Below are 24,272 nucleotides of genomic sequence, written 5' to 3'. Positions count from 1 at the left end.
CTGAATCCAGATTGCTTTTAGCTTCGTCTTCTGCCTGCCTTGATATCAAAGACTTCCTAGTGACTTTGGACCTTGTTATTCACTCCTGCTTTCTTGTTGTTTCCCCGCTCAAGAACTTCCCAACAGTTTTGAGCTTGTTTCGGTTTCTGGACTTTGGACAATAATATTGGACATATCTCTTCAACTCTTTGGACTAATTCATACCATATCATAAAGGACTATTGCTCACTCATCCTTTCCACTTATTCTTTTCTGAATTTATTATTGTTTTAATAAAGATATTGGAGCCTCTGGTGGCCAAGGGGATAAAAGCCTCATGACTTGAAGGTTGGGTTGCTGACCTGAAGGCTGCCAGGGTCAAATCCCACCCAGGGAGAGCGCGGATGAGCTCCCGCTATCAGCTCCAGCTCCATGTGGAGACATGAGAGAAGCCTCCCACAAGGATGGTAAAAACTTCAAAAAAGAATCTGGGCGTCCCCTGGGCAACGTCCTTGCAGACGGCCAATTCTCTCTCACCAGAAGTGACTCAGGTTGCTCCTGACACGGAAGATACATTTTAGATTGTAATCACATCTTATACTGTCACATAAGTACCTTGTAATGTTATGTCTAGAATCAAACTGTGACTTATTTTTAAAGAAAAAGCTAAAGATAGTAGGAAAAACCTATAAGGGAGTAAAGTAAGTGTGGGTAGAAGTTTCAGGTATGGTAGGTGGTGGAAAAGGTAGAAGGGTAAGAATGGGTCAAGGGGTAGGATGGTTGGGAGGGGAGAGGTTCTTGACTTCCCAATCTTCATCTTTGTGTATTCTTCTGATTTGTTGTATTATTGATATTTATCTTTATTTAATTTGTCCTTCCCTTATTCTTTTGTCTGATTCACGTTCCTTCCTTCTTAAATTTCATTTCTCAGTTGCTTAATTATCTGGCACTGATACATGCCTTCATAGTTTTTGAAAAATCTCCAGTCTTGAAATCTCAGAACACCCTGTGTGTTCTTTCATTAAAAACATTAATCTGTCCATCTCCATTAGTTCCAAATTTTTATTTCATCAATGATCTATACCTGGTATTTCCTCAATTTTTCATTTCTTCACATACGTTATTCTTGCTGTAATTCTTCAGTTCCTTATGTTTATACCAAATTCTTCTTCATCGTCATCCACCTTATTGAGATTCGAAGTGGCTTGTCCAGTATCCATCTTTTCACTTTCTGGTGAATGGAAGTATGCTTTCTTTGTTTTTTTCTTTCCTTTATTTTCTGTCTGGTCGGGTGGATTATGCTCTGTATCTTCCTTCAGTTTCTTATAAAAGTCTTTTGCCTTATCTTCCGTTGTTAGCCAAAGACTGTGATCTCTGTATGTCACCATGATTCCTTCAATCTTCTCCCATCTGAACCTGATTTGTAGTTTCTTAAGTTCTTCTGTTAAGAACATGTATTTTCTTCTTTTATTCAGTGTCGTCCTTGGGAGTTCTTTTAGGATGGCTATCTTTTTTTCTTTATAGAAAGCTGGATTTGTACTGTTCTGTCTCAGAATTTCATCACGGATTCTTTTCTTGGTGAAATGGACAATTATGTCTCTGGAGACTTTATTCTTTTTTGCATGGTTTGTAGATGATCTGTAAACCTTGTCAATTAATTCATCTGTCTGCACCTCTGATTGTTGTAGGATATGTGCTACTAAATTCACAATTATTTTTCTTTAGTTTCCTCCTTAATATTTCTAAATCTCAGTTGGAACTCCATCTCTCTTTGTTCCAGTCCTTCTTGAATTATATCCATCCTGGCATTCTTAATATCCAATTTATCTATCTTCTTTTGCAAATTGTCTTGAGCTTGTTCTAGTTTCTTTTTATCTATTTTTATTTCTTTGATATCATTATGAACCCCATTCAGTTCCTTCTTCATTATACCAATCTGTTGTGTAATTTCTTTATTCATGGTCTGTATTTGTTCTTGAAATAATTTCTGTTGTGCTTCATGTCTTTCTCTCATAGTCTGTAATTCTTTCTGGTAGATATCCTGTTTATCAGATAATTTCTGTATTGCTCTAAAAACATCTATCAAGCCAATTTCTTCATTTCCTGGAGGTCTCCTTGATAGGCCCTTATTATCTTTTAGCTCTTTGTCCTCTTTCATCTTTGAAGTAGTCATAATTGATGGTTAAAGTTCACTTTCCACCTCTTATTCTTCTTGGTCCCTTTATTTGGTATCTAAGTCTTTCTGCTGCTCTGTCTTTTCTCTATGTTCTCTTTCTTTCTATCTTTCCGTGAATTGATCCTTTCTCTATGGTATTCCCATAGACTTATATCATATCCGTCAGTTGTCAGGCCTCCAGTCACTCTATCTCTGCACTTGTTGGTCATGTCCTGCTTTTGTTTACTTCCACCCTCCCAGTCTTTGCCCTCTTCTGCCCTCAGTTTGCATCCACTTTTTGTCTCCTCCTCCCTTGTCAGGTTTTCTTCCTGCCAAGTTGGCAGACTTTCCTTTCTTTCGTTGCTAAAGCTGTTTGTTTATGAAGAAGCTACAGTCTTAGACTAAACAATGCTTTCAAGGTCAGTCTTCCGTTCTCTAGTCTATCAGATCCATTTTAAATTCTTTGAGATTGTTTTGAGACAATGAAGTAATGGAAAATAAAGTTTTATAATCCTTTGTTTAGTCCTTATTTTTCTCCTTTTACTTGCTCCCCCATAAAAACAGGGGGACACAAAGTTATTCCCTTCTTTCTTTCTTTTTCCCATTGATTTTCCTCCCTCTGGGTTTGTTACATTTTCAGAGGATCGCCTTGCATTATATTCTTATTAATTCAGGAAAAGTCTGATTACACAAAGAATAGATTGATTTTCTTTAGAAACTCATAGTTTCATTGTTGCTGGTCTCCCAGCTTTCTTCATGTTTCTTCTTAATGTTTAAAATGGGCTGGGCTGGCAGTTATTGTGGATCCTTTTGGAGCCCACTTCCCACACTCCAATCCACAGTACCTTCGGCACCAGTCCAGACCCATTTCAGGGCCATCAGTTGGTGCCTATCAGGTTTAGCGACTTCTCCAAACTCAATCCACCGGAGAAGGGGGGCAAATTGCCCTCCAGAACGGAATTGCGGTTGGCTCTCCGAGAGCTCTCAGAAAGTTCAGCCTTCCACCATCAGTGCCCACCGGAAGTCCTCAAGGTCCCATGAATTTTAAATCCACGTGTTTGCTCTGGATTATGAGGCTGTCTGGAAGGTCCCTGAGTGCAGTCTCCCCTGCAGATCCTTGAACCTGAGAAGGTTCATATGTAGATATGGTTCTTCAGAAGAGTTCTTCAGGACTGGACCTCAGTTGCATAATATTTCAAACCACCACTTTGAAGAAATTGGTGGGAATGAGAGTGAAAGGCTCATGATGAGATGCTAGAAAAAAGAATATGAGTTTGAGTGTTAAAAGGAGGCAAGCTATTTGTATTCATTGATTTTATTTAATATACTTCTCTTCTGTTGTATCTTATTTTAACACATTTCAAAGTGGACAACATAGTGAAGCAAAAGAACAAATTAGCATAAAATCAATTACAAGACAAACAAGTAAATATAAAAGTAACATTGAATAGAGAATGAATATCTAAAAGAGTATTGAATGAATTGCCATGTCCATTCTCTTCCTGTTCACATTCTTCCATTTTAAGCAGTAATCACATCACCTAATAATAAACAACCCAGCCCTATGTACAGCCCTATCAGCAGTTCAGTGGGACTTACTTATATATAAGAATGTTCCCACCAATTTCTTCCCTCCCCTCTCAGACACATAATACTAGCAAATACATTTTCAAAACCAAATTCTTCCATGCTGACCTTTAGTAGCAAGCTCTTTTCCATTCATTATTCAAAGTGGTGGTTCGAAAACTTATGCAACTGAGATCCAACTCCTCTGAAGAACCATATCTTCACATGAACCTTCCCAGGTTCAAGGATCTGCAGGGGAAACTCTGCACTTAGCAGTTCAGTGGGCCTTATTTATATATAAGAAGTTTCATTTAACAAAACATACTTTCAAATATACTGAGCATTAAATATTATATTTCACATAGTAGAGGATTTGTATTTCATAATTGTCTATTAATAAACTGCCCACTGTTTCAGAAGCAAGAACATTTCAATATCATTTCAGCTTATATTAATATTTAAAATATGGTTCCATTTCGACTTATTAGTGCTTTTCATTCTGAAATCAACCAGTCTAGAAAGTCAATTTATTTGAAAGTATGCTGCTGAAAATGACATTGTGTTGATGATTTTCTTATTCTTTCTTTCTGTTATAGGTCAGCCTTCTACTGACTACAAAGACAATATTTACTAAAATGCTAAAAACAAAACAGCCTAGTAACTGAATCAACAGCATTTTTAAAAATCAACATAAAAGGTAAAGGTAAAGGTTTTCCCCTGGCGATAAGTCCAGTCGTGACATAAAATTAAATAATGTCTACCATGTGTTGTCAAAGGCTATCATGGTCGGTTCACTGGGTTGCTGTGAGTTTTCCGGGCTGTATGGCCATGTCCCAGAAGCATTCTCTTCTGACATTTTGCCCATATCTATGGCAGGCATCCTCAGAGGTTATGAGGTGTTGGGAACTAGGCAAGTGGGGTTTATATATCAGTGGAATTTTCAGGGTGGGAGAAAGAACTCTTGTCTGCCTGAGACATGTGTGAATATTGCAATTGGCCACCTTGATTAGCACTGAATAACCTGGCAGCTTCAAAGCCTGACTGTTTCCTGCCTGGGGGAATTCTTTGTTGGGGAGGTGTTAACTAGCCTTAACTGGTTCATGTCTGCAATTCCCGTTTCCAGAGTGTTGTTCTTTATTTACTGGCCTGATTTTTGGGTTGTTTAAATACTGGTAGCCAGTTTTTCATTTGCATGGTTTCCTCCTTTGTGCTGAAATTGCCCACATGCTTGTGGATTTCAATGACTTCTCTGTGTAGTCTGGCATGGTGGCTGTGAGAGTGGTCCAGCATTTCTGTGTTCTCAAATAATATGCCATGTCCAGGTTGGTTCATCAAGTGCTCTGCTATCACTGACTTCTATGGTTGAATTGGTCTGCAGTGCCTCTCATGTTCCGTCATTCGTGTCTGGGCAATGCTGTGCTTGGTGGTCCCTATGTAGACTTGTCCACAGCTGCATGGTATTTCAACAGAAAGGAAGAAACCATGAAAATGAACACAATCTGGCTACTAGTATTTTTTTTAAAAAATCCTCTAAAATCAGGACAGGGGAATTCCAGACAAGAAACAATCAGGGCCAGTTACACCTCCCAACAAAGGATTCCCCTAGGCAGGAAACAGCCAGGCTTTGAAGCTGCTAGGCTATTCAAGCTGGTCAACTGCAACATTCACACTTGCCTCAGGCAAACAAATGTTCTTTCTCCCACCCTGAACATTCCACAGATATATAAACCCACCTGCCTAGTTTCCAACACTTCACAACCTCTGGGGATGCCTGCCATAAATGTGGGTGAAACTTCAGGAGAGAATGCTTCTGGAGCATGGCCACACGGCCCAGAAAACTCACACCAACCCAATGTCTACCATGTCAGAAACATACAAACAAATCAACCAGCCCCATCAACCCACATTGTACTACCCCAAGACAACTGTATCAATGGATCCAAATTTCTGTTCAGCTTCAAGAAAACATACCAAAATTGTTCTTCAGATATACAAGGTAGCACACAGAAACACAGTCGAGAGAAACTACAAATATGCTTCTATCACAGTTGAGTTTATATTAGTTTGTACTAATGAAAAATGTGTAATCAGTATAATCTTTATTGACACAATTTTTAATCAAAGTCTTTCTGCTTCGTTCAAAATCATCTTGCTGTCCCATCAGTAATGAGTAGAAAGTGATGTTGGCAATAACATAAAAATGACTTTTTCTTATGAATAGGTTGTGGTCCCAAAATAAGCAGAATATTTTTCATGTGTTAGAAGTGGTACAGTTATGATCAGTTTTGAATAAAAACATTAAAGCCAGGATTCACTTTGTCAGGGGACATCTTCAGCCACAAATATGTCTGTGATCATACTGTTGACTGTTCAATCAGAGCTCTTAGCATGGCAGTCTACATCTACATCTACATCTGCTGATATATTGTATTCATTAGTCTTACAGCAGTTGGCTATATTCATATACAGTAGAATCTCACTTATCCAACACTCGCTTATCCAACGTTCTGGATTATCCAACGCATTTTTGTAGTAAATGTTTTCAATATATCATGATATTTTGGTGCTAAATTCGTAAATACAGTAATTACTACATAGCATTACTGCATATTGAACTACTTTTTCTGTCAAATTTGTTCAATAACATAATGTTTTGGTGCTTAATTTGTAAAATCATAACCTAATTTGACGTTTAATAGGCTTTTCCTTAATGCCTCCTTATTATCCAACATATTTGCTTATCCAACATTCTGCCGGCCTGTTTATGTTGGATAAGTGAGACTCTACTGTACATAGTATGCCACATGTTTAACATTGAAGACACAAGCCTTCCATCAGGAAAAAATCTCTTGTTCACATGGAAAATTTTGATTTAGACTACGTATAACAAAGACGCACCATCCCCGGGTACAACATAGATTTTATTTTACACATACCCTATATTTACTCAAATCTAATGATCACCTTTTTTTGGCTAACATATGCTGCTAAAACTGAAGTGTGCATTAGATTCGATGGCACATTAGAATCGTGCGCCTAAATCTGTCTGTGTTGTTGGGCAAGAGATGCCAGCTGGGGACAGAGGAGGGAGAGGAAGAGGTGGCCGTGAAAGGCTGGGGGAAGCTGATGGTGGCTGCGAAAAGGCTGGTGGGAAGGCCAGGCAGAGTAGCCTTTTTGCAGCTTCCTACCAGACCTGATGGAAGGGCATAGTTTCCCACCAGCGTTTTTGCAACCACCACCGTCTCACATTACATTCAACAGCAAATCCTTTTTTTCTGTAATACACACCTTTAAAATTATATTTTATGGTGCATTATACTCGAGTAAATACGCATTTCGCTCTTCTCTTCTTGTACAGCATGGAGCAGAGTAATTCCCCTCTGAGCAGAGCAGCAGGGAGGAAGTTACGCTGCCTGAGAAGGGATTCTAGCAGCATCTTCACTGGTTGTGAAGAACGCGTTCCAAAGAGGCCATCAGATAAATTGGCCAAGATGTACAAGGCAGAGTGAGTACTCAAAACCAGAGCTTCTTGGCTGGCTCCTGAAAATGGGGGAGACCCTCCTCCATGATCCATCCCAGTGGAGGACACCAACTAAAGCTCCAGGATTGTCCAGCAGTTTTATTTGCTTTTGCAAGTAGGTGGTACCTTTGGCTAAGATCACACATTCCTCACTGACAAAGGCAGAGGTACCAGCCAGCCAAGGAGAGGCTTCCAGGGCCTTTATTCTGGCTATGGTCTCTGTCCTGTGTGATTAATGTGTATTTTATAGAAATGCTTTGATGTGCATCTTTGATGGAACTGCATTTTAATGTGTTCACAGAATTTTATATAGTATTTGTGTTTTTGACTGTGCTGTAACCCACCTTGAGCCATGAGAAGAGGGGGGTAAGAAATAAAATTATTATTATTATTATTATTATTATTATTATTATTATTATTATTATTATTATTCTATTATGAAGATAGGAAGTGTCCTCCTTGATGGCCTTCAAAAACACAGCATGCTATCATATAAAGTACTGTACATGGTAACCCAGTGAGAATTTTCTGTGCACAAGGATGGAAAGAACCCAATCATCCCAACACAAGAAGAATGGCTGACAAAGTTCTGCAAACTAGCTGAGATGGAAAACCTGACAATACCGATCAAGAAGAAATCTTCAACCAACTTTTAGAAAGATTGGGACTTGCTTATTGCTTATCGGGAGTAGATGAATAAAGAGTAAAAAGCGGTAAAAAGCAGTAGACAATGAGTGTGAGGGTCGCAGAATAGTTGTGTGTTTAATAAGTGTCCATTACTGTAGGTTTGTGCAAGGCTATCATGTTTGTTACAGAATAGATCTAGTTTTGTAAGATGTAGTTTTTGTGTTATATAGTATGGGAAATTACTTCTGGATACTAATTAGAATATATATATATATATATATATATATATATATATATATAGCCACCCTTTAACCTTATATAGTAGGTTACCCACTACACATATAAAGATATTTATGGAAATATGACAACAGTGAGTTCTTTTATCACCATTCTCCTGGAATTGACAGCAGATGTTTTCCATGTTCCAATCAGCAGAAGGCGAAATAACAGGGACAAAAAATTCTTTAAATCTGAAAATATTTTAATCACATTTGCTAGCCCAGTATAAATGTGAAATGATAAAAAATACATGTGCTTTAACACATTTCAAAATCCAGTTTAAACTTCAATTTTTCCAAAAAAAAAAAAACCTAACCCATATGAGATGACAATAATTAATATTTGGTAACAGGCATTGAATGAGTCAAATATACTATTAATTTCCATAACCTCCAAAGCATATAATACAACAATTTTTTTCAAAACATATACAAGAGAATTTTCTCCCACCCCCTTGATTTTTTGCTTATCTATGATCTACTGACCTGAACACTAAAAACTAGAGATTTTCTTATCCACTCCGTAAAAGAATCAAGGCATATATTAAAAATATTTTATTCAGAGGATAACATTTTTTTTAAAATATAGCAATTGAGCTTCAGGATAACTTCTGCATATTTCTTTCATGTGGCTATCTATTAATATAGTAAATTAAAACACACAGCTTATTCTGCAATAAGCATTTCATTCGTTCATCAAGTTTTGTCATTACTCTCCAAAGATACATCCAAAAAAAGCAGCACACAAGAGACTGTTTGTAATGAGATAATGATACTAAGGATATTGGAGACACTGAAAAAAATAATACAACACTGCACCATGAAACAGTACAATTTGTCATTTTTGAAACTTGGAAGGGTGTGTGTGTGTCAAGGACAGAAAAGATCTCTGGACCCTCCGATGCTGCCTGTTCCTCTGTTGCGCCATCCCAAAGACTGTCCTAAGTTTATACAAATGAGTTCAAATGGAATAAGGTAGCATCCTAGGAGACAAAAGCCAGAAACTAGGTTTTTAAATCCATGTTCAGTTCACAACTTCTCTGTCAATATGTGCAATATAGAAACAATCAAATACTTTAATTTAAATCAAAGAGGCAGGGGAGAAAAAAGGAGGAAAGGAAGGAAGTTGGTTGGTTTATTGGTACAAACCAAGGAACCAACCAACCAACAAAAATACATGCATACATATTATTTAAATGTTAAAGGTACATTGAGACAAATGGTTTAAAGCAGAAAATTGGGGGAAATGGATGTGACTGTAAAATCTATTTATAAAGACCAATTTTCACATAATCAAGTGCAGTCTGAATGTACGCAGGCATAATTTTTGAAAACAGGTCAACAAGAATATCTTTAACTTAGAATGACTGTGAGTTTATATACATACAAAGAGAGAATATCAGCCACTTTCAAAGTTTCCTCTTATTAACGGGCTAGATACACATCTGAAAAATACTTGTCTCATGCCTCAAGAAGGCAAGCATTGATTGCTAATGCCACATTCAAGAGGAAGATGAGGTAGGGGAGTGGAGTCCAAATCGCCCTTACCTTCACCACTTTGTAGCATGAATATTATCAGAGAGGCTCTTGGTGTATGGCACATTAAGGCCATTGGGATATGTTCTATGAAAAAAATGCTAACCACAGCATTACATTTTTAAAAGTTAGCTGTGTGCACCAACGATAGAGTCATCTGGTAAATCTCATACCTTGATCTTTGTACCATGTTTTTGGTGTATGATTTTACTGGTGTCTTTTGTTGTATGTATTTTATGTTGATGTGTTTTGACTATGTTGTACCCTGCCTCAAGCCATTAGAAAAGGTGGGTAACAAATAAATGTTGTTGTTGTTGGAAAACAAAGCCTTCTTCAGTTGCCCTAATTCCAACTGGTCTTTACATGCAAAGGAGGGGACATCCTGTTCTCCATGTCCTTGTGTAGAAGGACAACTGCAAAAGAGAGCTTCCTCTGTCCATGCTGGCTCTCCATATTATTTAGTGTTCTGAAAACTCAGGTAATATATATACTGGTGGCTCAACTCTGCAGTTGGTCTCTATATGCAGAAGAGAAAAGCGGAGTCATGGCACCCCTGCTCTCTTTCCTCCTGCATGGAAACTGCATACATTTGCAACAGAATAGGGATCAGTTCAAGACCAGTGTAAATTCACAGATGAAAAAGAGGGCAAGAATCTGATTTAACAGTGTCTTGCAGAAATTATGACAACCCTTAATCTCATCACATTTTTGTCTCACAATTAGGAACTTAAATAAATTTGAGTTGGACTGTTGATGCAAGATGATGTTGATGATGTTGCATGCTTTCAAGATGTTTCCCATTTATGGCCACCCCTAGGGCAGTGGTTCTCAACCTGTGGGTCCCCAGGTGTTTTGGCCCACAACTCCCAGAAATTCCAGCCAGTTTACCAGATTTCTGGGAATTGAAGGCCAAAACATCTGGGGACCCACAGGTTGAGAACCACTGCCCTAGATGAACTTGTCACAGGGTTTCCTTGACAAGATTTATTCAGAGGTTGTTTGCATCTGCTTTCCTCTAAAGTAGTGTTTCTCAGCCTGGGATCTCCAGAAGTTTTTGGTCTTCAACTCCCAGAAATCCTAACAGCTGGTAAATTGGCTGGGATTTCTGGGAGGTGTAAACCAAAAACATCTGGAGACCCCAGGTTGAGAACCACTGCTCTAAGGCACTGAGGCCCCACTGACACTGTCATTATCATGCAGATTGAACTGTATTATGTGGTTATATAATCCAGTTCAATACAGTCACACTGACCATATAATGTTGATGGGGCTTGAGACGGGGTTTCCATGGCTGAGCACGGATCCAAAACTTGGTCTTCAGAGTTATAGTCCAACACTCAAACCACTACTGGCTCTCAAAATGAAAAGCCGTATGTGTGTGTATTGCTTTTCAGAGGTTGTTTTTTGCTTTGAGGAAAACCTCTCACTGTAATCATGATCCAATTTACCTGTCTATTCTGTGTTCCCTTTTTTTCTTCAGAAGAATATTTAGCTTGCATCTGATTCTGGAAGATCTTTTCCTGGAAAACTATCATCACTGAGGTCACTGTAGCTGTCACTGAACAGAAATGGACAAAAAAATAGACAGAAATTCAATTCTTCACCTCAGGTTTCCCAGCAAAGTCCCAATTTAAAATGTTCTTAATCTTGTTACTGCAACATCCAGTTCCATGTGGCACATAGACACAACTCTCATGCACTGTCCTCTTGTCCAAGATGTACGATCTCATGTTGCATGATTTTACCTTTTTATTAAATTAGGATAGATATGAGTTCACTATGTAGGAATAGATGATGAAATAACAAACAGGAAGATTTTTTTTTTTTAAAAAAACAGAAGGCAAAAAATTTTAGGGACTGCTTCCCTACTGTCCAAACCCTTTCTTATTTATTATGGTCAAGATGTGGATTTTTAAATAAAAATCATGGTTATACTTACTTCTTTCTGAATATATCCAAGGAAGCATAGGATAAAACTTGACATTATTAAACCGTTTTTAATTATTGAACTAACCCCACCCATAAATATTAATAAGAGCACAACTTTATCGCAATCATTATTAGGTACAAGATAAAAAAGAAATGTTTGGCACTATCTCATTATTTTATAGCATACAGGAATCCCCTCTCACTGTCAAGTGCTACATAAATGATTTATATACAGATGAATGCTGGACTGTATGGCACACTTTGTAGCATTTGTTGGTTATGTGTATAATCAACCACTAAATAAAACTGTTTTCCTCTTTCTGAAGTTTTACTTCAAATGCTTCAGGATGAGTTATGTGTGCTCATTGTTAACAATGTGTGATTTGAGATCTTAATTCACTCCTGAGCTCTGTGTGCTGTCTTACTGTTGACATATGTTAAATCCATGACCTATTGGAACAGTTCCTAGAAGAGTCTTTAGTCTGGATCAAAATGTTATAATCTGAAATGATCTGTCTGTCTCCCTGTGAAACAGACATAAACAAATTTCATCCTCTTAATGCAATTTCTCAAAGCCTTGCTTTAGAGGCTGAGGGATTCTCTCCTATACTGTATGAGTAAAATGACTTTTACTAATTCAATGAAATCCCTTAGGCAGAATCATTACTTCCTATAAAACTATCACAGGTAAACATGGGTAAATGTGAAGTCCAAATATCTAATTGAACCTCATCTCTATTTATTTACTTATTTCAGATAATCATTATGTAATTAATTACATGAGATTGAAAAATGGAGTTTTAACTTACAAATGGTTTGTCTCATAACTTTTGCAATTTCAACATAATCTAGTGTTATTACCCTATGTGATGGTAGTACTACAGTAGAGTCTCACTTATCCAACATAAATGGGCCGGCAGAACGTTGGTGGATAATAAGGAGGGATTAAGGGAAAGCCTATTCAATGTCAAATTACGTTATGATTTTACAAATTAAGCACCAAAACATCATGTTTTACAAGTCTGCCACTTGTTTGGGAGTGCGGCTGCACTTGTGTTGTTGTTGGGTGTGTTGGCCTGCTGCGCGTTGCTGCCTAGAGAAACGGCTGTGGATCCAGGCAGGAGGCAGACTGTTTTGGGTAATACAGAATGTTGGATAAGCAAAGGTTGGATAAGGGGGACTCTACTGTAGTAATAATTGCAATGATATCATTACTATACAGGCACTCCTGAATTCCAAACATCCGACTTACAAACTACCTCTAGTTAAGAACAGGGGTGAGACAACAGGAAGTGAGAGAAATCTACTCCCAGGAAGGGAAATTAACTCCTGGAAGAATTATCATGGGGAAAAGGTGTCTTCACTGAAGCTTTCTCACCAAACCTTGTTTCCTTACACTTAGAAAATGCACCTGTTCTAACTTACAAACAAATTCGACTTAAGAACAAACCTACAGAACCTATCTTGTTCATAAATTGGGAACTATCTGTATCTATGTCCTCACTGTGAAAGCCCGTGTGGATCCAGAATCCACGGTCACTTAGGGATCCACCACCTAGACTCTATCTCTGGGAGAAAATCATACTCAGCCACGAATGATTGCCTATGATGATTATAAATACTTCCAAAATGACTTCTCCTTTCTAGAATTTTATATGAATTTATTTATTTATTTATTATTTCATACATTTATATCCCGTCCTTCTCAACCCCGAAGGGAGACCCAGGGCGGCCTCACAACAGGCAACCATTAGCTGCCAAACACATACAATTAAAATAGCAATTACAGTTAAAATAAATAGTGAAAGCATCCATTATAAAAACATCAATATAAAATTACACAAATTCACAGTCATAATCCAAGGTCTGTCTTTTGCATAACAAAAGAATTGTTACCTAGGAGACAATTTACATCCACGTTGCAAGTATGCATTGAGTGAACCTGTTGCAGCAAGCAAGAGACCCAGATAGGGAGGTGAGGGCTTCATGGGTCTTGAGGAAAACTCTGGGTGGAACTGAACACCAATGAAGTATGGATGATCTGAAGACAAATCACAGAGCAAAATAAACCTTCTAATATCTTTATTCTAAAAATACACTTTAAATACCATTACAGGCAAGCTTTCAACAGCATCTTGAAATACTATAACCAATTAAAAGTGTTCAAAGAGTGTCATGTTCATTTTTCTTGCTGTAAACAATTTTTTAAAGACAAGTCAATGCAACTGGGATCTGCAACTAAATTCCCGAGCTAACTGCTCCACAAAGTCAGATTTGCCCTCACTAAAAATATACCATTTCATTCCCAGTACCAATAGGGAATTTTCTGATTTCTTCCAATGTTAACATGCTGTGGCCAGTGAACATGTTCATTCTTCAGTGCCCTATTTGGGGGGTACTCCTTTTCTTTCTAAGTGTTTTTTTTAACTTCAGTAAACCTTAGAGCTGTAAAGAATATGGGACATATTGCAAAAGAAGAGCTTTTCAAACATCTGAAGCACTATTGATCAAAACCAACAGAGTGAGATGACATGAGCCATTGGGAGGGAGGGGGGGGGGGTGATATAATACTGGGGAAAGTGAAAGGCAGTAGGGGGAAAAGGGAAAACTACAGCAGATTGATTCAGCTAATGAAGCCATAGCCCAGATTTGTAAAACTCAAGAAGGGCTGTTGATAATGGGGGCTCATGGAGGTCATGGGTTGCCATAACTTTAAAATGAATTGACAGCAAATAACAACAAACTCGATGATAGTATGTCTAGCTTACTTATGAACCTGCAAATAACACCAGCAGCAAATGACAACAACGACAACAAACAAGCTCATGTATCATTTTGTATGGATGCCTTCTTTCCGGTTAGTGCATTTGCCATTCTTTCACATAACTTCAATTTTTCAATCTCAGGAAACAAATCCTTATGTTATGGAAATATGAGTTTTTGTATTATTTTTCTCTTGCCATTCACAACAAAAACAAAATATCCCACATTCTCCTCATTGTAATACTTTCTCCTCAGCTGACTCTTCTTGGCTGTGAGGCAAGCAAAGCTTCAAACCCCTCCTTGTAATCAGCTACTTTCCCTCAGCTGAGAAACACTTGTCACAGAGAAAATGTGTTTCAGTCTCTGAAATTAAGCATCTCTCCTGAAGCATACATATCTCAACCCCCTATCAGCCACATGGATTCTCACATCTGCTCATTTGCCTGGCCCATTTGTGATAAGGCAGATGTATTCCATGGCTTGGTTGATTTGATTTTGCTAACTAATGAAGCATCTTGCCACCTAAAATGGATTCTAGAAAATCATTAGAGATGTTATTGCTTTTCTTATTTCTTTCAGAGAAACATGCTATTTAAACACTGCCATATTCATTATACTTCATGCATAAATATTTTCAAGCGAGACATGAATTGTGTTTTGAGTATATCAGCATACACCACAGCAACTGAATACACCACAGCAACTGTGAGACAGCATGAAATGAGAGAAATCTACCCCTAGGAAGGGAAATTCACTCCTGAAAGAGTTATCCTGAGAAAAGGGTGTCTCCACTGAAGCTTTAGCACCAATCCTTGTTCCGACAGCAAGCCAAATGTTTCAAAATCCAATTCTCACAGGGAAAGAAAGTGAGGTCAAATCATCTGAACAGGGGCACAGACTGCCAAACAAACACCACAGAGGTTAACCTTTCCCTATGCTATCCAAAGCTCTCTCTCTCTCTGTATACTTCTATATACATCTGGAGTTACACTTTTAAAATGTACCTTTTCCAACTTACAAACAAATTCAGCTTAAAAACAAACCTTCAGAACCTTGTTTGTTCATAACTTGGGGATTGCCTGTACATTCTTCCTACTGTTAGATACTACTATTAAGCCTTGTGTGATCAAAACTGGAGTAGTTATAGTCCAAACAAGTATCTCACTGTGAATGTCTCATTTCTGCTGTAGCTGATCAGTTCCTTCTTTAACACAAGGCTGAATGATTAGTGAGATGTAAATATACTTCTTTTTGGGGGGGGGGGGGGTTTCGTGTTAGGAGCAACTTGAGTCGCTTCTGGAGTGAGAGAATTGGCCATCTGCAAGGACGTTGCCCAGGGGACGCCCATATGTTTTTGATGTTTTTACCATCCTTGTGGAAGGCTTCTCTCATGTCCCCGCATGGAGCTGGAGCTGATAGAGGGAGCTCATCCGCACTCTCCCCGGGTGGGAGTTGAACCTGGCAGCTTTCAGGTCAGCAACCCAACCTTCAAGTCACTTAGTCCACTACACCATCTGGGGGCTCCAATATGCTTCTGTGAAATAAACACTTCATCTTCCATTAGATGCTGTCACAAGCTGACGTGCTTACCATCCAATTCAATGATCTCCATTCGCTTTCCTTCAGTGTCATGGCCAACAAATGTCAAGCCTTTCTCTTCAAAGAAGTTAATCAACTTTGGGTTTACCTTGAAAGGGGAAAAATAAAAGCAAAGAAAATAAAACAAATGCCGAGCCTTTCTCTTCAAAGAAGTGAACCAACTCTGGATTTACATTGAAAATCTTCTCTGATTCCCCTTTGAGGTGAGAAGGGCGAGATATATTGGGACGCGGAGGAGGCTCCTACCCTCACTTCCGGGTTCGCCCTGGCAGTGGCCATTTTTGGGCGTGCAATTTCAGAGTCTTGCGAGAGTGCCCCGTGCGCAAGCCACACCTCCGAGGCATGGGGTGCTGTCATGAGACTCTGAAATCGTGTGCCCAAAAATGCCCGCCGCCGGGGCGAACCCAGAAGTGAGGGTAGGAGCTTCCCCCGCCACTATTAAAAGCAACAATGGGGTGGGTAAACAAATAAATAAATAATTTTTAAAATTCCGTGATAGAGTGAAACTGCGGAAAGCGAACCGCAAGATTGTGAGGGAACACTGTATAGTAATTACTACATAGCATTACTGCGTATTGAACTACTTTTTCTGTCAAATTTAATAATAATAATAATAATAATAATAATAATAATAATAATAATAAAACTTTATTTATACTCCACCACCATCTCCCCGCGGGGACTCGGGGCGGCTTACATGGGGCAGCGGCCCAAACAACATACAGAAAAAATATAAGCAACATAATACAAATCACAATATAAAAAAGATAAAACAGTAATACAATATATCAATTAAAACAACAATACAAGGATAAAAAATTGCATTTAAAACAAATAAATAGTAAGACCGTAATAAATACAGGATAGATTATTAAAAACCCTCTGGGGCTGATTAATTAATGACTGTATCTCTGAAGGCCTGCCGAAACATCCAAGTCTTCAGTTGTTTCTTGAAGGAAGATAGAGAGGAAGCCAACCTAATTTGTTGTAAAACATGATGTTTTGGTGCTTAATTTGTAAAATCATAACCTAATTTGATGTTTAATAGGCTTTTCCTTAATCCCTCCTTATTATCCAACATATTTGCTTATCCAACATTCTTCCAGCCCATTTATGTTGGATAAGTGAGACTCTACTGTACCTTCAAAGGGGACTTCAGGGGCTGTCTTCCCTTTTCTATATTTTTAACCCCCAGAATCCAGCAGTACTCCAGAAAATGCTATGCTGTTTTCTTTTCTTTTTCATCTCAGAAATCTTAGCAACAATGTCTATCCTTTTTAGAGCCTCAGAAATCAGTAGTATCTTAGCTTTGTCATATTTGCCCATGATTTTCTCTCTACTTTAGGAATCTTAAAAACAGTGCCACCGAGAGACAACTTCTGTTTTTCCAGCCCTTGAATCAAAAATGAGCCTGCTGAGGAACAGGAAACAATATAGCATTTTTCAAAGAAAGCTACAATAAAAGGAAGCATTATCTTAGTCACATCCAAAGTATACACTGTGGTTATACTGTTATTAGGTTAAACAACATTAGGCACAACATGTATCACATTAGCTTTTGAAGCCCACTGGTTTCATCATTAGGCAAATCTGGTAAACAATCATGGCTGGGAGGAAAATTGTCAATGCTAAAGTCTAAGATCTGCATCTTCTTTGAGGTTTTACTTAAGGTGATTTTATGGAAGGATTGATAAAATGAAACATCAGCCTAAATATTCCAGAGGGACCAATTTACTGCTACCAAGTGAGACTCCCCCCCACACACACACACACATTTCATTTACTGCCTTGTGGCTATGAAGGGGCTTTGGCCTAACCTTTCATCTGCATTGTCCTCTCTCCGATAGCCTTAAACAAATACCTCAGACAAAGTGGATATCTGTGACTCCTAAAGCTGTCACTTTTTGTCCTTTGTATGATTTTTAGCACTTTTAAATTATGAAGATGACAAAGAGCTTGAAAGGTTAGGATGATGACATTCATGCCTTTTGCCTGACCTGATAAAGATTTAACTACAATGTTGCTTCTGATTCAGACATAACCATGATGCACACATTTGGGATTTTGTTTTATTATCAAACCACTCCCTGCCACCTGTTAGCTGTCACTTGCCTCATAGCGATGCCTGTGTCGTTCTTCTATAAAACTCTGATCTCCATAGAGTTTTCCTTTTAAAACAAAAACACAAATAGTTGGTGGATTGTTTTAATTTTCTTACAAAGAATCTGTGCCCAGAAAGATCCCCGTTTGGGTCCTTTGAAAAACCTGGAAAGTCAGTAACATATGAGATGGAACACTTCTCTGGATAAACATAAATCAGTACTATATAATTCCTTAATCTGAAAAAAATAAATATTAAATGGAAGGAAAAGAGATACAGATGTAACAATTTAAGTCAGACATTTTACTTTAACCATATTCACGAGTATTTCCCACTCTGTCCTACTAAACCTTTTAAATAAAGGACAGAAAAACCAGCACAAACCTTTAAATCGAAATGTACATTAGCTAATCAAAAGGTTCATGAATAATAAGAGGCTGTTCTAGCATCAAAGAATCACATAGCCACAGCCCCTTTTATCTTTCTGTTCCATCTAAACAAGGTGTACAGTAATGCAAGGGCTGGACCAACGCCTGGAGGCAATAATGAGATGAGTCTGTAGTGGGAGAGGCTGGTTTGGCTAGTTCCAGGCTTGAAATATTGTGAGATATCCTGGCCTGGAGGGAGCTACATTAATCAAATCACAGAATCTTAGGGTCATCTCGGAATACAGATCTAAAGCATAACTTGAAAGATGTACATCCAACCTCTGTTTAAAGGACTTTAGAAGCACTACTGAACTTAACTTTGTTACTGCAACTAAAATCAGCTGCATTAGCTCAAAGTGGCTAGATCCAAATACATCTTCTTCACTAACTTCAATCTTCCCTGGACTAAAACAGTCCAATGGATTAACCTTTAGTAATATCATGTCTTGCTACCACAATATCCTTATATATGGCTCATTTGAGGATATTTGGAGGTTTCACCAATGCAAAATGGCATGCACGTTATACATGTATTCTAATCTGCACTAGGTATCTCTTTATTTCCAAACCCAATGAATTCATGTTGTTTATAAGGTATTTGCTGGAACATGATTCCCAGTATGCAGTAGCTGTTGAAGTGTTTGTAAGCAAACATACTTAAATAATGCAAGAATTATTTGCCCTCCCATGTTCTGAGCCACATTAAACTCAGAAAACAGAAAATCTAGTTATACCAATTATATTTTGTCAAGGATAAAAGCAGCACCTTATTGATTTTCAGTCCTATAAAAGTTCAAAGAGAATAAAACAACCATACTACTTTTTCAGGGCAGTTGATATGGGAGGGGAAAGCGAGAACTCCCTTCTGTCCCACAAATTGTATTTAAAAAAGAAAAAGAAAAAAAAGAACTGGTAGCATATTGCTCCTGATCAGGCCTAAAGAAAAGAGAGAAACCTTCCTTATTCCATATCTCAGTTCACTGCTATGAAAAAAGAAGGCTTGTGTCTTGGGATTGGGATTTCAAAGATTTCAGAAGCATCTAAACACTGCCAACACTTCTTGCAAAAGCACAACTTGCAAGGCAAAGACCAAATCCCTTTATTATTTGTTCTCTGTTGCTTATCCACACCATATGCTGCATTTTTGCAAGAAGCACTACCCGTGCTTGCTGTTCTCTTCTACAAAACAAACAAGTGAACACAATATTATGAAAACTTGGGGAGAGGACATGAAGAACTAGAAATAATGCTGAAGGATATTTGTGGGGGGTTTGTCTCTCCATGCCCACCTTTTTTGTAAGTAAGAAAGTAAGGCATGGCTTTCTAGGAAAGCCTCCGATCAAAATAATAAGACTCCTCCTGGCAAAGTGGGCTTTTGGGGAAAACACAAAGCTGCCCTCTGCCAAAGCACAGTAGGAAACAAAGTACTCTGCTCCTTCATTCCATCAAGAAAAAAAGCAAAATGCTATCTCATTTTTCCTGTAATAGTTTTTCTTCAGAAAGCAACAGTGAGATTCTGTATACCTAACAATGGTGGTGATGATTTCTTCATTCATATCCTCCCCACTTCTCGAAATTGAGTCTCAAAGAACTTACAAAATTGAAAACACAGGAAAAAGCACAAAAATATGAAATATAAACACTCAAAAAGCTACTATTATATGCAATCCACTAAAATTGAAAATATTTAATACAAGTCCGTTAAAGAGGCAAAAGATAAAAGCCCTTACAAACATAAAATTCAATAAAACATAATAATTTTAAACCATTTTAAAATAATTGTAAAACATTTAGAATGAATTTAACGGAGTAGAAGAATAGCAAACAAACATTTAAAGCAAGAGAGTTGAAAGCACTTCAAAGAGTTTAAAATAATTTTAAACTACACTGATGCAACTTTGGATAAAACTAGTCAGGCCCAAAAAGTTTTGGTAAAGAGTCATTTTTTTTTCTACTGGGAAGGGAATTTTAACACTGGATGCTTTAGCCAAAGAAAGAAAGAAAGAAAGAAAGAAAGAAAGAAAGAAAGAAAGAAAGAAAGAAAGAAAGAAAGAAAGAAAGAAAGAAAGATCTGCTCCTATGTTTTGCCACCTGTGGCTTAATACAGGCTGCACCGTTTAATTTAGTGATCAAAAAGTTTGTCTTGGCCCAGTTTTATGGATTGCCGCAAGCTGTACTTTTTAAAAAAAAAGTTGCTCCTATTTTATAACTTTCATACAATTTTAATATTGATTATAATTATAGATGCCTGCCTGTGAATAGAGGTCTACTGGAGAAGTCCTCCACTGTGTCTCACCAATCAAGGCAAATATTTTGTGAAAAAACATGACAGAAGGCTTTTTCAGCTGTGGCATCCCAGCTAGGGAACTCCTCTCCCAAAAACTAATAGAAACCAGGGGGTGCTGGCACCCTAGTGCTATCCAAGCATGGCTGTTTGGTAAAGCTTTCAGAGCTTTCGTTTTATCTGTTTTGCATATATGCTATGGTCAGCTGTATTTTAAATTGTTTTTAACTGGTCTTAAACTATCTTGTTTTTAGAGAAAAATGATATAATGTACTATTATATATTGCTATTGTTTCAAATTACCCTAACCTGATGTTAATGTATGATGGAATTCTTTAATATAGGGCATTTTACAAAAATTATTATTATTATTATTATTATTATTATTATTATTATTATTACAATAGAGTCTCACTTATCCAAAACTATCCAACGTTCTGGATTATCCAACGCATTTTTGTAGTCAATGTTTTCAATACATCATGATATTTTGGTGCTAAATTCGTAAATACAGTAATTACTACATAGCATTACTGTGTATTGAGCTACTTTTTCTGTCAAATTTGTTGTGTAACGTGATGTTTTGGTGCTTAATTTGTAAAATCATAACCTAATTTGACATTTAATAGGCTTTTCCTTAATCTCCCCCTATTATCCAACATATTCGCTTATCCAACGTTCTGCTGGCCTGTTGCATACTCTACTGTATATGTTTAGCTACACCCCCTTTTTCTCTCCACAAGGAGACTCAAAACAGCTTACATTAAAATAATTGTAATGCAATTTAAAATCGACAAATATACAAACATTAAAACAGGATTAAACATCAATGGTATTAAAAATTCAGTTAAAATCCATAAAAATCCATAAACATATTTAAAGCTAAAAACCATAGCACCCCCTGACTTGATCTGAAAAACCTTCTTCTTTAAAAGTCTGCCTGAATAAAAAAAAAAAGCTTGCCAATGGAAGGACAACAGAGAAGAGGCTCTTCTGGGAAAGAAGGCTACAACCTTGGACGGTTCCCATCAACATAGCTTGTGACGTGTTTTAATGGAATATACTGAATTAAATTATATCCAAGGATGACAACTAGTACACATTTGAATATGACATATAGATAGATAGATAGATAGATAGATAGATAGATAGAGAGAGAGAGAGAGGGAGGTTTTGATGACTAAAGCAAGTGCATTGGTCAAAGAGGTTACAACTTACTTAGGACAGAATCTTCTGTCTTAAAGATGGTTTTTCTTTTTCCTAGTCTCATTGTTCCTCCCATGTCTCCAGGATTGTGTTCAGGCATATCAATGACCTTAAGAAGGAAACATATTTACTTTTATTTGCATTATTTATAATATAGGTACCAAGACCAAGTCTCACATGTCTCTAAAAAAACAATGTTACATGTGATAGAATATGAGGATACTATATGGATATTCTACAGAGAATGCTATATGGAAATTGAGAATCATAGAGGAGTCCCAATTTTAGTTATATCCTTTACTTTTATTGCAAACCAAGGGTTCTTAATCTAAAGTGAAGGAACAGTGCCAAATACATTAACCACGCCAATCTTTTGAATTTTGGAAAACAATCACACGAAATAACTGTAATGATTCATCGAAAGTTAAACACTTTGCAACTCAATCCTACAGGCTTATGCAGAAGTGAGCCTTACAGAGCTCAATGAGACTTGCAGATAAGCAGATATGACTGGAGCCTTAAAATCCCACAAGTCGGAGAGCAAAGGATAGAAACAGATATAAAAAGGTATAAAAGATAGCTATACTGCCAAATAGTTTGAGTGAGAACTTTCCCCATAATATTGGTGAATACTACATCTCCAAGTGTTACATGTAACTATTTAAACTGAGTTGAGATTTCAATTAATAATAATAATAATAAATAAACTTTATTTATATTCCACCCTATCTCCTCAGAGGGATTCAGGGAGGATTCCAAACATAAAAGGCAAACATTCAATGCCTGAACACAACAACAATACACCCATAATAACGAAAATTGACAACCCAACTTATAAAATCAAATTATGACTTAACATTAAGAGACTTTCCAGTTAATATGTGCAGCAAATGGCATTTAAACTGATTTGTATTTCCACCATACTGTGTTTTGGAGAGATACAAAAAAAGAAGCGTCTCTGCAGGAGTCTACCATATACCATGCAGCTGTGGACAAATACGTAGGGATGACCAAACACAGCATTGCCCAAACACGACTCAAGGAACATGAAAGGCACTGCAGGCTAACTTAACCAGAGAAGTCAGCCATAGCAGAGCACTGAAGAACCAACCAGAACACAGCATATTATTGGAGAACACAGAAATGCTGGACCACTCTCACAACCACCACCATGTCAGACTACACAGAGAAGCCACTGAAATCCACAAGCATGGGGACAATTTCAACAGAAAGGAGGAAACCATGAAAATGAACAAAATCTGGCTACCGGTATTTTAAAAACTCTAAAATCAGGACAGTAAATAAAGTACAACAGCCCGAAAACAGGGGAATTCCAGACATAAAACAATCAAGGCCAACTAACATCTCGCAACCAAGGATTCCCCCAGGCAGGAATCAACCAGGCCTTGAATTTGCAAGGCCATTACATGCTAATCAAGGTGATTAATTGCAACATTCACACTTTCCTCCAGCAGACAAGAGTTCTTTCTCTCATCCTGGACCTTCCACAGATATATAAACCTCACTAGCCTGGTTTCCAATATACCTCACAACCTCTGAGGATGCAGCTATAGATGTGGGCAAAATGTCAGGAGAGAATACTTCTGGAACATGGTCATACAGCCCACAAAACTCACAGCAACCCTATGATTTAACAACTAAAATTAAATTAAAAACGCAATCTGTTATATCAGACATAAAACGGAACATCAAATTAAATTCTACCATTACAGAAACATTTAAAGCATTACTAAACTCTAGCTAAGAAAGCTAACATATATTTTTTAAAATTCTGAATTAAGATTCAGCTCATTATAACTATACAACATGTCATATGTTTTCCCTGCTCAGTCATGGATACATATGGATATTTATGCTTTGCTCACTGGCTTCAAAGACCGATACCATATTCAAAGAGATGGACAAAAATAATGATAAAGATGTATGTTTGGAAGTGTTTGAAGCTGCTATGACAAATTAAGAGTGAAGACTCTCAGCCCTTTAAGATTACTAGAAAGAAAGCAAAATGGACCCATAAAGAAAAGAAATCCTGAAAGCAGTAGACAAATTTGTTGCTGAGATGTAAGATCATGATTGTGACAATAAAAACAATTCAGTAAATGTACCGAGTGTTATTCTCTGAGCTATCCTCACATCATGGGAAAGTACTGAATGTTTCTTTCACTAGACCAATTCAAACAAATGGCAGATGTACAAGAACACAGCACTCACTACACCCCTAGAAGCAATACCTACAAAGCTAAATAGAATAATTTGCTCCATATATGTAATAGCAGACAA

General features: G+C 37.4%; 1 protein-coding gene and 1 long non-coding RNA gene across 5 annotated transcripts in view; one reads left to right on the top strand and one right to left on the bottom strand.

Annotated features, from left to right (window-relative positions):
- The first annotated feature begins 2,162 nt into the window (after positions 1 to 2,162).
- Positions 2,163 to 7,614, top strand: LOC134297509 (uncharacterized). Its single transcript, XR_010004278.1, has 3 exons — positions 2,163 to 2,553; positions 4,297 to 4,397; positions 7,059 to 7,614. It is a non-coding gene; the product is annotated as an uncharacterized LOC134297509 (long non-coding RNA).
- Positions 7,615 to 8,307: 693 nt separating this feature from the next.
- The window catches only part of ctps2 (CTP synthase 2), an 86,620-nt gene continuing 70,655 nt past the window's right edge, over positions 8,308 to 24,272 (bottom strand). For all 4 annotated transcript variants that reach the window (XM_062975233.1, XM_062975234.1, XM_062975236.1 and 1 more), the window contains 6 exons: positions 21,984 to 22,080; positions 18,065 to 18,120; positions 15,944 to 16,040; positions 13,487 to 13,631; positions 11,110 to 11,219; positions 8,308 to 9,108 (listed from right to left, as the gene is read on the bottom strand). In XM_062975233.1, coding sequence (XP_062831303.1) covers positions 11,150 to 11,219; positions 13,487 to 13,631; positions 15,944 to 16,040; positions 18,065 to 18,120; positions 21,984 to 22,080 — 465 coding nt within the window. In that variant the 3' untranslated portion in view covers positions 8,308 to 9,108; positions 11,110 to 11,149. The remainder of the gene's footprint in view (positions 9,109 to 11,109; positions 11,220 to 13,486; positions 13,632 to 15,943; positions 16,041 to 18,064; positions 18,121 to 21,983; positions 22,081 to 24,272) is intronic.

This window comes from Anolis carolinensis, chromosome 3 (assembly GCF_035594765.1).
Source record: "Anolis carolinensis isolate JA03-04 chromosome 3, rAnoCar3.1.pri, whole genome shotgun sequence".
NCBI lineage: Eukaryota > Metazoa > Chordata > Lepidosauria > Squamata > Dactyloidae > Anolis > Anolis carolinensis.
This window is presented reverse-complemented; position numbering and strand designations above follow the sequence as displayed.